This window comes from Schistocerca piceifrons, chromosome 3 (genome assembly GCF_021461385.2).
Source record: "Schistocerca piceifrons isolate TAMUIC-IGC-003096 chromosome 3, iqSchPice1.1, whole genome shotgun sequence".
NCBI classification, from domain to species: Eukaryota; Metazoa; Arthropoda; class Insecta; order Orthoptera; family Acrididae; genus Schistocerca; species Schistocerca piceifrons.
In genome coordinates, this window is record NC_060140.1 from 63,062,761 (window position 1) to 63,079,214 (window position 16,454).

The 16,454-nt window shown below is 40.7% G+C and overlaps 1 protein-coding gene across 1 annotated transcript in view; it reads left to right on the top strand.

Annotated features, from left to right (window-relative positions):
- LOC124787718 overlaps nucleotides 1-16,454 on the top strand; it is a 78,170-nt gene that overhangs the window by 32,991 nt on the left and 28,725 nt on the right. The window contains exons 5-6 of the mRNA XM_047254562.1: nucleotides 11,753-11,910; nucleotides 14,843-14,892. Coding sequence (XP_047110518.1) covers nucleotides 11,753-11,858 — 106 coding nt within the window. The 3' untranslated portion in view covers nucleotides 11,859-11,910; nucleotides 14,843-14,892. The remainder of the gene's footprint in view (nucleotides 1-11,752; nucleotides 11,911-14,842; nucleotides 14,893-16,454) is intronic.

Consider the following 16,454-nt stretch of genomic DNA (forward strand, 5'->3'; position numbering starts at 1 on the left):
ATGCATGATGGATGAAACCCAATGTGAATTCATATAGAAGTGGGTTTTAAAACAACGTACAATCAAACAAGTGTGTCAGTGGATAAAACAGTTGTGGTTTAGAGTGATAGAAGACATTATTGTTAAATCTTTCAAGGAGTGCGGCATAAGTAACGCTCTCAGTGGTAGTGAAGGCGATGTTATATATGAGGACAATGATGATGACTAAGAGGGGGGGGGGGGGGGGAGGAGGAGGAAGTGGAGAAAGTTCAGATTATGATTTTCAGTGATATTAAGGGTCAGTTCGGTTTTATAAACTAAGAATTTTTTGTAATCTGGCTTTGCTGTCTAATAATGTAAAAACCTTATTTTTTTAAAACTTACTTAAAAATTAAGGTGCGTCTTATAGTCTGTAAAATACTGTACACGTGTTTACATGAAGGAGTGACTCATCCACCTTCACCTCTCCTTTTTGCCTTCGCCTACATTTGCTCTAGAGACCCACTTCCCTCACTCCCTGAACGTGAAAGAACTGCCAAATCCCGTGTGGCAGTTGTCTTCTCCCTACCTTTTGGATTCTGCCTCTGTTGTAGGGTTATGCTATGATGTGAGACAGTGGCTGAAGGAGTCGCAGACAACAGAATAGGCTGTAGAATGTGTGCTCTTCTTCAGTATAGGATTCTTAATGTGACACTTCATGTTTTGAATTAAAACTACATAAGGAGAAAGGGAAAAAAGAGAAAATGAAATGATTAACACTGAAGACTTTGTTAGCTTAGAAGATACTGAACAAAAGAAAATCTAAATTTATAATATTTGCAGATTTAGAGAGCTCTTTTGACAGTGCTGATTGAAATACACTCTTGGAAATCCTGTTGGTAAGGGGTGAACTACAGGGAGTGAAAAGTTGCATACAACTTGTTTAGAAATCAAACTGCAGCTGTAAGAGTCATAAGACATTAGAGGGAAAAGAAATTGGTAGTTAAGAAGAGAGTGAGATATGGTTATAGTTTCTCTCCATTGTTACTCAGTCCATACATCGAGTAAGCAGTAAAGGGAACCGAGGGGAAATTTGGAGTGGGCATTTCAGCTCAGAGAGAAAAAAACAAAAAACTTCGTTTGCTGCTGCTGATAGAATTTTGTCAGAGATGGCAAAGGACTTGGACTATAAGTTATTTGGAATGATCATGTCATGAAATATATTAAAAAGTGCATAAAACAAGGTAATGGAATGTAGTTGAATTAAGTGAGATGATGCTGATTGAATTAGATTAGGAAATACAAGACTAAAAATAGTAATTATTTTTGCTATTTGAGCAGCAAAATAGCTGACAAATGCCGAAGTAGAGAGAATATAAAATGCAGTCTGGTAGTGGCAGGAAAAACATTTCTGACAAAGAAATTCGTTAACATCAAATTTAAATGTGTTAGGCAGTCATCTGAAATATTTTGTGTAGAGCATAGCCTTGTATGGAAGAAAAACTTCGATAATAAGTTTAGACAAGTTTATAGAAATGTAGTGCTATTGAAGTTTAGATGGGTATATTGAGTAACTAATGAGGAAATGCGGAATGAAACAGGGGAGAAAAGAAATTTGTGGCACAATCTGACTGAAAGGAGGGATTGGTGTGGTTGATAGGACACATTCTCAAGCATCAAGAAATCACCAATTTGATAACTGAAGATAATGGAGGGGATTTTATAGTGTAGACAGAGGCTAGACTACAGTAAGCAGGTTGAAATGAATATTGGTTGCAGGTGTTGATACAGAGGTGGAGAGGATTGCGCAGAATAGATTAACTACATCAAACCGGTCTTGTGACTCCTAATTAACTTCTACCAAAATCTGTGTATGCATTTCTGCCAATGTAGACCTAGTCATCTACAGTTAGAATTTTTCCGACACAGTGAGTTGCCCAGTGTAATTGAGAAATGCCATTTTCTAAGACAAGTACTTGCTACCAAGCTAATCCTTTTGCAGCTCTACAAAGCACTACTGTCATATGCATACTGGAAGCCTGGGCAACATGTGGTGGCCACAGTGGTGTTCTGACTGGAATCACCACTGTGGATGCAGAGTGACTGCCAAGTCCTGTAAACAGCATCCCGATACAGCTGGTGATTTTCTTATTGGTGGATTAGCCTCCACCAGCTACTACTTAATTGTGCTCTACATATAAACTGTAAACCACAATTTCTGAACTACTACATTCTGTGCTATGACAAGGAGGAACGTTCGTTGTCAAAGAGACTGGTCTGCAGTTCCAGTATTTATCCATTTGCAGTCTGTTTCTTCAGAGTTACATCTGTATCTGCTGAATCTGTATGCCTATGTTTATCACTTGATCCAAAGGATGTGATACACCTCAGCTCTGCAAAGATAGTGACTTTTGATGCTCACTTAGTAGTCCTTTTAAAAAATAATTGGTACTGATTGCTCAATTGCTCAAGAACTGAAGTCCATGCACACAGATCAGTGGCAGCAAACAGTGCTTCTTGCTGTGAATGAGTGCAAATTGAGTGCAGTATTTCCACAGTGAAATTAAGCTCTATGTCATATATTTACTCAGTTATTTGAGTTTCATACTTTGTAATGATTTCTTAACCAGCATGCTGGCTGTAAATCAGTACCACTATTTACATCCTTTGATGTTGATTAGTCATTATCTTATCTCTGGCATGCAAGATAAGCAGCTACTCGTATTGTTGTGGATTCTGATAGTGACTGAAGTTCAATAACACTTAGTCAAGGTGGTCACTGAAGGGGGACTCCCTGGAAATAGTGGTACTGTAACCTGTGAGCAGGAGGTGACGCTGTATAACTAACTCCTGGCGATGTAGAGCAAGCCACTGCCGGGAAGTTTTATGTTATTAGAGGGGCAACAGCCATGTGGCAGTCTTCCTTTAGATCATTTTGCCTAGAAGTTAAATTATGTCACTTTTTTGTTGCTCGTGCGACATTGCTCCATGGACTCATCTTTAGAGAAGTTGTCCCACCATGCTGCAGTTGCAGTGTCCTGTTGATAGCAAATATGTCGTTAGAGTATCAGTTTCCCTGCTGTCCGGCAATCCTTGAAACTACCAAAACATGTTACATTATATCCTACAGTGCGGTTTGTGTACTTTTGTGACATGGCTGACTGACATGTAGCTCATCACTTCAATATTGCTCTGCCAGTGTAGTGTCACAAACAACTGAAAGTTGTAAGAAAGAAATACAAAGAAAGTTATAAGCCACCTTCAGGGTAGGTGTCCAAAGATTTTCGATGGTGACACTCGCTGAGCTCTGGCTGCATGCTCACTGAAGACTGCTGCAGAGGCCTGTCAGGGCCGATTGTGATCACACGCAGAGGGATACACACACTCGGTGTGATTGGCTGACATTGAGCTGCTTTCTTATTGGTTTGCAGAGCAAGATGATGTCATCCGACATTTGACACATCCTCCTCAGATACCAATCAAAGGCTTCCCCATGTGCTGTACACTGTGTAGGAGACTGTCGATGTCTGCCTTGCTGAATGGCTGTGCCTGCAATGTAGACCGCAGTTGACACCTCTTTGCTGAGGTGTGTTGTCCAGCAAGGCACTGGAGATGTAACGTATACTTTTGAGCCATTGTCGATGTGGTCTTGCTGGTTGTTGTATAGTATCAGAGGGGTGATCAACCCTACCTGGTCCCTGATCTTCAGTTTTTTAAGCTTGTGTTACTATTTTTTAACCTATGAGCATCTTTGTACTTTTTCTGGCCATTTTGTTGATTTGATCATCTTGCTAACATTTTCCAGTTATCTGGGGAAAAAGGGGAACGGGGTGGCACCTGTTACATGGCAAACCTCAGAGTGCTTGCAGTAGCTTTTGCCTCCCTCACGTCACAGTATTTTATTCTTTCTTCCATGGCTGTTTCACTATTCGTCCTACCTGTTTCATCATCCTGGATTAATTTGTTAAGTATTAAATCAGCTAATTACACTTTCCTTCTAGAGGAAACTCTTTGGCTCAATAATCGCAGTATCAAGAGTTTGGTGACAACCAATTTGGTCCCATTAACACCATCAATCCGATCCCTTTTTGCTCAGTATTTTGAAGAGCTCGTCCTACCTTAGTTTTGGTATTGAGGAAAGTGACTGCAGATTGTTCATTATGTATTTCATATTTCAAAGGTGAATGTGGGTTCTTACGTATTAACACTGACACATGAAGGGGCCACACTGTCATCCAGCACAGAATCAAAAATTCCGTAACAGGTTGTTTGTGAGGGCCTTCAGAATTACATTGTCCAGTCACATTAATTTGACCAGCTGTCAAAAGCCTGAATAACCACCTATTGCAGTGTGGACTGCTGCGAGACGTGCAGGAAGTGTCAGTGAAGTCTTACACTATAGCTACAATGTCATCACCTTCTCTGTCAATGGTGCCTTCCTCTGCTATGCCTCTTACAGTGGGCCCTCAGAGCCACCTGTTGATACCTTCGCCCCCTCCCCCCTGTCAGTTTTGACCCTCCTGGTGCTTCCACTGCATCCAATTTGGGAACATTGGCTCCACCTGGCAGGGGCGCGGGTCCTCATCCTGCAGCTGGTGGCTCCTCATCCTCATCCAGCTTCTTTAGCTCCTGCTGGTCCACAGCTAGATACCACTTGGTGGCTGAAGGAACCACAGGTTGCTGTATGTCGAACTTCTCGTTCCTCTCCTGTACCTGAAACAAATTCAAGGAAACCTTTTCAGTACTCATCTTCTAAGGAGAAAGGAGGGCAAGATGGGCAAAAAGAAGTCCTCTAAGATGAAGGAAACTCCGGTGGCCCCCATGTCATATGATTCTGCATGTACTCCTTCTGTCCCCAAGATGCAGATCCCAGTGGCCCCTGATGCACCAGGTCTCTCCAGGCCATGTGCCACAGAATCAGTCAGTGTATCCCCTGACATCTCAAGTGGTGGCAGTACATGACCCCCTACCCCCTCCGGTCCCTTCATGCGCCCACAGTATTCAGACTGTCTTATCCTCCAGTGGAATTGTAACAGATTTTTCCACCACCTGCCAGAGCTACAGCCGCTTTTAAGCTCATACTCTGCATTCTGTATATCCGTCCGGGTAACATGGTCTCCAGCAATTCTGACCCCTGCAATTCGTTGCTACCAAGGTTATTTTAGGAATTGCACTGACTATGAGAGGGTATCGGGTGGAGATTGTATGTATGTGCTGGACCCTATAAACAGTGATCTTATGCCTCTTGATACTCCACTGGTGGCTGTGGCTGTTCGGGTACGGACACATCAGAATTTTGCCATCTGTAATGTTTATCTCTATCCCGATAATGTCACAGCCAAGAATGCACTGTCTCTCAACTCCTCCCACCATTCCTAGTCTTGGGTGACTGCAACACGTTGTGGGGTAGAACAATTATCGCTGGCAAGACATTGAAACTTTACTGCCACCACTTGATATTTGCCTCTTGAACTCCGGTGCCCCCACACTTCAGTGTGGGTACACACAGAACTTACTCAGCCATTGATCTCTCATTTTGCAATCCTGATCTACCATCTGTCCACTGGAGGGCCCACGATGACTTGTGTGGTAGTGACCACTTTCCGATCTTGCTGTCCCTCCCTCGGCATTGCTCTCCTCGGCGCTCACCCAAATAGATTTTCTGTAATGCTGACTGAGATGGGTTCACCTCTGCTGTCATCCTTAGGTGCCCATTGCAAGGCAGTATCGATGTGGATGTTCAGCATACAATGGCAGCAATTATTTTGGCAGGCAACAAAGCCAATCCTTCTTCCTCGGCATCCCCCGTGGGAAGATGGTACTCTGGTGGACCCCAGAGATCGCTATGGCCTTTAGAGATTGCAGGCGGGCTCTCCAATGCCATAAGTGGCTCACTTCACTAGAGCACCCCACTGCCTTTAAACAGCTCTGTGCCTATGTTCACTACCTCATAAAACAATAAAAGCAAGAATCCTGGCAACAGTACGTTTCCACCATTGGATCACATCCTTTCCATTACAGGTATGGGCAAAGATTAGATGACTCTATGGGATCCAGTTCCCTGCAGGTATATAAAGTATTTCCGTAGATGATGCCATTTATACTGATCTAGACACTGTTGTCGAACATTTTGCTGAGCATTTCGCTTGCACATCTGCATCTGAGAACTACTATCCTGCCTTTTGGCTCATAAAAAATGGGGGCAGCGAAAGTACTTAACTTTTACTACCCTCCACTTGGAGCCATACAATGCTCCATTCAATGAATGGGAACTTCCAGTGCCCTAGCTCATTGCCCTGATATGGTCCCAGGGCCAGACTGCAGCCACAACCAAGTGCTGAAACATCCATCAGTTGATTGTCAGCATCACATCCTTGCTCTCTTTTATTGGATCTGCAATGAGGGTGGGTTCCCATTTCAGTGGCGAGAAAGCATGTTAGTTCTGTTACTGAAATTGGGTAAGAATCCCTCGAGATGAGCAGTTATAGCCCAGTCAGCTTTACCAACTTCCTCTGTACCTGTAAGTTGCTCGAGTGCATGATGAGCAAGCGGTTGTGTTGGCTCCTTTAGTGTCGGGACGTTTTGGCTGCATGTCTTGGGCAGTGTTTGCAAAGGCTGCTGATAATTTGGTTCACCTGGAGTCCACCATCTGGAGGGTCTTTGCATGTTATCAGCACCTCATTGCTGTCTTTTTCAACCTACAGAAGGCTTATGATATGACATGGCATCACCGCATCCTTACCAAATTACATGAGTGGGCTCTCTGGGGTCCACTCCCAATTTTTGCAAGAACTTTCTGTTGCACCGAATGTTCGAGGTTCAAGTGGGTGCTTCACTCAGTACCCTCCACATATCCAAGCAAACAGGGTCCTGCAGGGCTCTATACTGAGTGTTCCCCTCTTACTCTTGGCTGCAAGTGGTCTAGTGATGGCTGTGGGTCTTCAGTGTCACCCTTCTTGTGTGCCGATTTTTAATTTTATATTTGTTCCTTTAGTATGCTTGTTGCTGAGCATCGCCTACAGGGTGCCATTCAAAATGTGCAGTCATCAGCTCTCACCCATGGCTTTTGGTTTTCAGCCACCAAGACTTTTCATGCACTTCTTTCGCTGTCGTATTGCCCACCCACACCCAGAGCTTTACCCAGATGTTCAATTACTCCTTGTAGTTGATATGCACCACAGTCTGGGACTACTCTTAGATTCCTGGTTTACGTGGCTTCCCCCCCTGCGCCAATTTTAGTGAAAGTGGTGTCGACACCTCAATACTCTTCGCTGCCTCAATAACACTAGCTGGTGTGCAGATCGCTCTATTCTTTTGCAGCTCTACAAAGCCCTGATTCTGCTCCGTCTTGATTATGGGTGTCTTGCTTATGGTTCAGCATCACCCTCAGAATTGCGGATACTGGGCCCCTTTCGTCATTGTGGAGTCCGATTTGTGACAAGAGCCTTATGAACTAGTGCTGTGAACAGCCTACTAGTCAAGGCTGGAGGCCCTCCATTATGTATCAGATGCCAACAACAGCTGCTGAATTACACAGTACGTGTTTGTAGCTTCTCTGAGCATCCCAGCTACCATGTCCTTTTCCCTGGAAGGGGGATTCACCACCAACAACGGCATTCCAGAATTGGATTTACAATTGCTGAACATGCTAAGTGTGCCCATCCTGAACTGCAACTTCCTCCTTTGTTGCCTTTGGACAGGGATACATCGTGTTTGCCTCCATGGGTTGTGCTCCAAGCTCGGATTTGCATCGAAGTCTCTTTTGGTTCAAAAGATTTTTTGCTGCCTGTTCTTGGCTGTCCTTCAGAAGTATCTGGGTTCGGAAGTGACATCCACTGATGATGGCTCAACAGTCGATGGACAGATAGGCTCTGCATACACACTTTCACAGTGTAGTGAACTCCATTCTCTGCCAAATGGCTGCAGTGTCTTCATTGCTGAATTGAGGGCCATTAAGTTAGTCTTTAGCAATGTTCATTTTTGCACTGGCAAGAGTAGTAGTGACTCCCTTAACAGCCTTCAGGCAATAGACAAGCACTACTTTCCTCACCCACTGGATCTTGTCTCAGACCTCTGTCAAGCTGGGTGACCAGTCATTTCTGTTTGGACTCCTTGTCATGTTCGGATTAGGGAAATGAATGAGCTGACCGGTTGGCCAAGATGGCCATCAGGATGCCGATTCTGGAAATGGGAGTCGCAGAACCGGACCTTTGATCATTTACATGCTATCGATTGTTGGAAGTCTATAAATTGGAATGGTCTGATCTTCCCAAACAAACTGAGGTCAATTAAGGAGACCACAGCCATGTGGCAGTCTCTCCTGCTTGCTTCTTGCAGGAAATCCACCATCCTCTGTAGACTCCGCATTGGCCGCACTTGGCTGATAGATGTCCACATTCTCAGACATGAGGATCACCCTCACTGCTGATGCGGAGCTCGTCTGACGGTGGCCCATTTAGTCATAGATTGCCCTAATTTGGCTGCATTGAGGTGGCATCTTAATCTTCCTGACCTGCTCCTCGTGGTGCTGGCAGACGACACCAGCTCAGCCTACCTGGTGTTACATTTTCCCCTTGAATGTGGTTTGTATTCATCCCTGTAAGGTGGGGCTTTTTGGTGCCATTGACTGCCTGTGGGGTTGGTGGAGCACCCATCTCCAACACTCCTCCCCCTCTCCCTACTGCAGGGGAATATAAATGACACCAGGGTGTGATAAGATGAATTAGAAATAACACTGGTTGGTATTTGAAGATGGAAAAAGGAAAAACTGTGTAAGGATGTGGAAGAGGTGTGGAAAATGGGCAAGTTAAAATGCTAGATGGCTATATGGTTGTGTCTAACAATTTGAAGGTTTGGAAGATGAGAGTCCAAAGGGAAAATTATACTTCCAGCTGTAGAATGGTTCTGTTACATGGGGATATTAGTTTGCAATTATTGTACACATGAAAATAAGTTGCCTCATGTCAAATGAAAAGACCAATTTGTGGAGCAGGAGTGAATAGACGTGGAAGTAAAATATGGTAATCTGCTTCTTAAATAATGTTGAAATGTGATGGAAAGTTTGGATGGATACATGGGTATTGTGCACTGCAGTCAGAATGGTTGCAACTGCCACTGCAGGGTGCCACAAAAATTTTGTGACCATACTAGTGGAGTTGTAAATGGACATGCAGTAGAAAGGCAGGAATGAAAACATGGGGAACATTATGGATTGACAATAAGAGAGAGAAAAACAGGTGTGGTGTCCGTGCTTGGAGGGGAGTAATGCTTCATGCTTTCAAATGAGCTATGTCTGTATTAAAAAGAATCTGGCAACTGTAGATTCTTTCCTCAGCTATTGAAATAACAACACAAATTTGACGAATATGAGATGAAGAGAGAAATGTTCTATTATGCACTTGAAATGATTAACGGTGACATCAAAAAGCAAGGGTACAAACACTCTGCACAGCTACAAATAAATTTAGCAGAACAGACATGTCAGTTAACATTCAGTGACTGTCATTCAGCATGTGTGCAAAAGAGAAACATGAATTTTAGAATAAGGTACTCTCAACACCTAAAGCATTGAAATGAAATTTTGAGTGGCTAGGGCCTCCTGTCGGGTAGACTGGTTGCCTGGTGCAAGTCTTTTTAGTTGACGCCACTTTGGCAACTTGCATGTCAATGGGGATGAGATGATGATGATGATGATGAAGAAGACAACACAACACCAAGTCCCTAAAGCTCTAAAAAGTGGAAACACATATACCACATTTGAAAGCCACTTCATACAACAGAATCATCACCCTAAGTGGGAACAATGTATAGACATATAATGCCCACCTACCACAACCCAGAAAAATCAACTGCATTAACTTTGAACATTAAGGTAAGTCAACCATCTCACTTGAACAAATTATTTTTCAGGTTCTAATTTATGCCTAAAATTTCTGATCAAGATTTTGCCTACTTGTGGTTTCCAGTAAATCTGTGATTTCAGTCCATGGGTTTCGAGCTATATTGCAATTACGATATTGTGGATCATCAGGATGCCACAAACTCCTTTTCCTTTGGACTAAACTTACCAGTTTCTCACAGTTCATATGTAGTATGTGAGAACATTGGCAAATTCGACCAAAGAACTGATATGAATTTCACTGTCTGTCATCCGTAGTCTGTGCATCGGGGCAATGATATCGTCTGTATTCTGAACGCCCACTGGCATACTGACTTGTAAAGAACAGCTGTATTCGGTCAGTGTCTTGTCATCGGTTGAGTCCACTGTTGTTGGTGACATTGTGACCACAGCCCAAGGCAACTATATCTGTCTGTGATCCCAAGAATTCCTTAAACAGTTAATTTAATATCAGAACATTCAGCCTCATGTTGGATACGATTTAAATGATCATTAACAAAATTAAGTGCATGATGTTAGTGTTGTAGATAATCTGGTAGTAACCTCACTTGCTTTTCATTGTATTATAACCCCTTCATTGTTGATGCGAGTATAAGAATTCTGGCGTCTGAACATCTTTTAATAATACATCTCCTACTTGTGGCACACAGCAATTGTAATGTGTTATGATAAATAGCAGTTGCCATTTCTATTTGTTGTGGTGGAGGTGAGTCACTTACTGGTCATCATAACCTACATAGCCATATTTTAACTAAATTTTGCATGTAACAAAAGTGCCACTACATTTAATGGTTTAGTAGTGTGACTTGTAAACCTGCAGTAATTATTTTGTTTGCCTCTGACCGAGATTAGAGGCAAAACAGTTTTTCTTAAAATGTGTTATGATACATCTTCTGCACTTTATCCAAATAGCTATTCTTTTATTTTGTCAAAGATCATAGTCCTTAGTATACCACTTTGTTGTTCTATTTGTCAGAATGTAATTCAATATTATTTATACATTTGTACTTTTTTGCGCATTAGAGATTGTGAATGGATGAGAGGCATTGACACAAATTATTCATTAGAAATTGCTAGCTTAATTACAAAAGACAGACATAAGTTTGTTGGAAGGTATTGAGAGATTTTAATGGATTGGCCCATGTGAGTTACTGACATATTAGAACATTGTGGTTTGAAGACTGACATTCTGACAAAACATACCATGAAATGTTTTCAAATCTCAAAGCACTATAGGAGAAGTGCTCAGGTTTGAAGCTTTCTTTAGCTTAAATATGCAGGATGTCTTATTGCCCAAGAAAGTATTATTATTATTATGATGTAGTATTCTGCCTAGTGGCTGGTCTGTGTCTTCGTAAGGAGAATTTCTGATGCCAGTGTCCCCTGTCTTCAGCTTCTTCCTTCAGTCTGCTGTATCTCTTTCCATCTTTCATGTCATCCAAAAGTTGAATTATTCTTCTCCCTGATCGTACCATTGCTTAATTTTCCCTTCAGTGATACTCTCCGACAATACCCTCACCATGCCGATGGTGCCTCTGGCTCCTTTTCCCTTTCTAAATCCAAACTGGTCCCCTCCTATTACTACTACAATTTTTTTGAGTATGATTATTCTCAAATAGTAGTTTGTACTTGGAAATTTTACATGTAGATTCTCGTCACAGTTCAATTTTGTATGTATTTCAATCTCTTAAAAGCAGATATTCACATACTTTTTTTAGTAAAATTGAAATTAATTCACACTTAAAATTTTGGAAAGAATCATTAAATTACTTCAGGATTGAAAAAGGGATATTGATCATAATAATTTATGAAGTGGTGGTTGCATTTATTTTCATAATAGTGGAAATGTTTCTGTGCAGTAATAAATAAAGTAACAAAACTTATGTCTTTTTACAGCGGTTTGGGTGTGGATCCCAATGTGGTTCTATGTCCATATGAGCTTAGTGGAACATGTCATGATGAAGAGTGTCCTTACCAACACCAGCAGCAGGCTATTCTGTGATTGCCTTCATTTTGTACAAATGCATCCTGTGTCTTTCATACTGTAAATATTTGTAAGTAGGCTGTACACAGTTACTCTATTTATTTTTGTCATAGATAAATATTACCTGCTTTTGTAGCTTGTAATATTATGTTTTACAAAGTTTTTGGTGGGATATTGGATCTCTTGTGAATGGAAAACAGTAATTATATACATTGTTTTTAATGTTTTAAAGTTGTTCTCAGTAGTTCTTCCATCAGTTAAAAATAACCTGTTGAACATGTTTGGTGATTGTGAAAAAGCACCTGTAAACTCAGTACATTGTAGAAGTAAGTGTTCAGTGCTTTAATCTCCAGTATAGAAACCTCTGCTCTGCTATCAAAACTTCAGATGATACTTATTTCCAAGTTAGTAATAGGAGTTAATAACATTGATGTAGAAACAGTGTCCAGAGATGATCTGGAAACCATAAAATACACGGTGAGTCATAAAGGAAGAAAAGTATCGTGTTCCTCAAACATTATCTGTCTAATGCATCAACTACTATTTAGTTTTTACACTGCACTTATTACTTTGGAAATTGAATTCAAATGAAATGTAATGAATTTTGGAAAGAGGTCCTACATTTGCGCATTTTATACATTTGGTTGGGTCAGTCAGTATCCTTGGATTGTGCACAAAAACTAAAGCTCTATTAGTAGTAGCATATGATCTTCTGGGCTTGTTGGAGCTAAAGATGTCCACATTACCATCTACTGTGCCATACGATTGTGTCCTTCATAGCCCATGTATAATATTGGCATTCTTTGAAGTATTGTAGACATGATATATTATAGTGAAATCCAGTTACATCATTTCTTCATGTGGGAAGATGGGAAAAATACTTTCAACTAATTTTTGTAGTGTAAAATTATTTTTTCATTTGTGTCTTCCCTTGTAATGTTGAAAGGACTGTAATCAGATAATATAAAGTGAGCAAAAGTCATTGAACACCCGTTGAACATATTAGGTTATTGTGAAAAGCACCTGTAAAAAAGTCAGTACATTGTAGAAGTAAGTGTTCAGTGCTTTAATCTCCAGTATAGAAACCGCTGCTAGCATCTTACATATTCCAGGAATCTTCCACTCAGCAGTGATCAATGCTTTCACATTTCAGTGGTTATGATTAATACTTGCTGTATGCTTTGAAATTTGAAGACTAATTTTGTCACCACATAATTGATAGCTTATGTGTATCATGTGAAATAATTAAGGACATGAAAGTCAGCTAAGTTTTATATTTTTGAGGTTTTATGAACCACTTAAATTTTTTTTGGAACAGTTGAAGATCATATGTATGCCTTACACAAACAGTATCATCCCCTATCAAATAATCAGATTGCGATCAGTTTGTGAGTTGGCTCCCACCTCTGCCAACTCAAATATTTCAGAAAGATTGTAACCCCAGACAGGTTTTGGGATTGGCACAACTAAGGATGTGGACAGATTGAATTTTTTGAAAAAAAATGTGCTCTGTATATTGTGATTTGGTAACAGCTGTATGCTGTGTGATTGATTTGAAAGAGACTCACTTATTCTCTGAATGACTGCAGGTTCCATGCACACAGTATGTAAAAATGAACATTGCAAATTAGTATGAAATTACGTCAAAGGTGGATCAACACCACATCAAAATGTTGCAACTTTTCTGCTAGAATTGCTGAAAAATAGAATTTGTAATACAATAAATATTTATGTAGACATGTGTTACGGTTGATTCATAAGAAAGAAACACATAAATAACTCATAAGCTTGTATATTATGAGATTACCTACAGCTACAGATCTTGATGCACATTGCGATAGCTGAAAGCCAAAAGCGAGGTGTGAATGGCCAGCCTTCTCCTAGCTGCCCTCTAAAATATTTGAAGGCTGTGCCTTTTATTAGCAAAGCACAATTGTGGACATTTATATTGATGCAAATGTTGATACACACATTTGAAAAATGAATTTTTGTAGAAAGGGCTATTACAAGTTGGTACAGGCAAGATAAAGATGACAAAAAGCTTTCTTGCTTGCACCCCCCTAGCCACTGCCCCCTCCCTCCTCCCCCCTTGATCTTTCTTTTCATAGGTGTCTGAAAATCTTCAGTTCTTATCCGGGAATTGCTATGATAAGAGAGTTGTCAACATAATTTTTTATTGAGGACTGAAATACTTCCGGAATCATCATGGAGTGAAAACGAAAACATCCGTAATCGGGGCATTTACTTGCGGCTGACAGCATGATGCATAGAAAGTGTTTCCTCTAACATGATGTTGTAAGTTGTGCCCACACAGCACGCTGATGTTGATGTTGGTTACAGATTTAAAAATAATAGAGGTCAGTCCATGTAAGTTAAGTTCATTTGAATTTATTTTTTGTTTTGATATTCTTATTTTACAGCAGTAAAAACAAAAATGTGTTTGGAACGACATTTTTCATCACTTACATGCCCCATGCCTTTTTTAATCTCACAGTTTTATGAGAAGTGGGTAAGGGATCGCATTGCTTGCCCCAAAGTATTTGAAATTTCAGGTTATATGCTGATGTATCAGTATTGTTATACAACGTGAAGTCAGCTTCCAGTGATGGTTTCCCTTCTTTCAGCACACATACTACAAAAATGCCAAAACGGTTCTGTGAACCATTCTCATGAAACCTAAGGAACACCACTGTACATTGTGTATGAATTTTGCATTTGAGGTGGTGGTGTGGTCATTTTTGATAGAAGCAGCAAAATTTGTGCGCCAAAAAATATCAATGTATACTCATAAAGTTTGTCAGTTTGAAGTACGGTGCATGCTACATTAGGTAGGCAAGTCTATCACAGAGTGCCAGACATGTCAGATGTTCATGACTTTTACTCACTTTACATCATTTTGATGAAAATAAGTTACTTATCTCTTAGTCTGTTACAGTATCAAAGAATTTGTTCAAATGCATTGTGACATTAAAAACTGCCGCGTTAGTTTATTATGATTTCAGATTGCTGCCATAGTACAATTATTGGAGCCATACCTGTGAGACTGAGACAGGTCGGTAATATATGTGACTATTAATATATTAAATACATCTGCCAAGAATTCTATCCAATAATTGCATGCTTAGCTTGTCAACCAGCTTATGAAGGAGTGCTAAAGATCAGTATACATAGCAGTAGACTTACTTAATATACATAACGAGGAATCTGCATAGGTAATACCAGTTTTTGCATCATCTGAATGACTCTCAAATGTGAAGTACGATTATTGGTTATTCTTTCAGGTTTGTGAGAACTGTACAATTAGTATTTTTATTTTTTATTGGGATTGATAAGTAAGTTTAGATGTTAAATAAATTGCACATCACTGCATTCTAAAGCAAAGCATAGGGATTGGTATCCTGTTTTGTAATGGGAATCATAAGTTTGGCATTATCTTTTGGAGAGTCTGATACTAGGCTACAGAAATAAAATAAATAAATAAATATCTGTTAAAGTTTCTTAATACTCTCTCCATTGGTGAAGACTTTACTATTCATAGAGCTGCGCTACATGAATGAGATGGGTCTCCGATAAAACATTAGGAGGAGATAAAATAGAATTCCGGTCTTCCTATCCTGCTTTCAAATCCTAAGGGATTTTGATGAACGCAGACGGCCAATGCGATGATGGCTCTTTTGTAATGAGGCCTCACTACCTTCTTCATATACAATACTGGTGTTTAATTGATATGTGGAATGGCTGGCAGGCAAAGCGATGAGACAATGTCTTTCCCCGAAGCTAACAAACATTATATATATCAATATAATAGAGGGAAACATTCCATGTGGGAAAAATATATTTAAAAACAAAGATGATGTGACTTACCATACGAAAGCGCTGGCAGGTCGATAGCAACACAGACAGACACATACATACACACAAAATTCAAGCTTTTGCAACAAACTGTTGCCTCATCAGGAAAGAGGGAAGGAGAGGGAAAGACGAAAGGATGTGGGTTTTAAGGGAGAGGGTAAGGAGTCATTCCAATCCCGGGAGCGGAAAGACTTACCTTAAGGAGAAAAAAGGGGTATAAACGCGCGCGCGCGCGCGCGCGCGCCCACACACACACACACACACACACACACACACACACACACACACACACACACATATCCATCCGCACATACACAGACACAAGCAGACATTTCAAATGTCTTTTTGTGTCTGTGTATGTGCGGATGGATATGTGTGTGTGTGTGCGAGTGTATACCCCTTTTTTCCCCTTAAGTCTTTCCGCTCCCGGGATTGGAATGACTCCTTACCCTCTCCCTTAAAACCCACATCCTTTCGTCTTTCCCTCTCCTTCCCTCTTTCCTGATGAGGCAACAGTTTGTTGCGAAAGCTTGAATTTTGTGTGTACGTATGTGTCTGTTCGTGTTTCTATCGACCTGCCAGCGCTTTCGTATAGTAAGTCACATCATCTTTGTTTTTTATATATATATATATATATATATAGAGAGAGAGAGAGAGAGAGAGAGAGAGAGAGAGAGAGAGAGGGAGGGAGGGAGGGAAACATTCCACGTGGGAAAAATTATATATAAAAACAAAGATGAGGTGACTTACCGAACGAAAGCG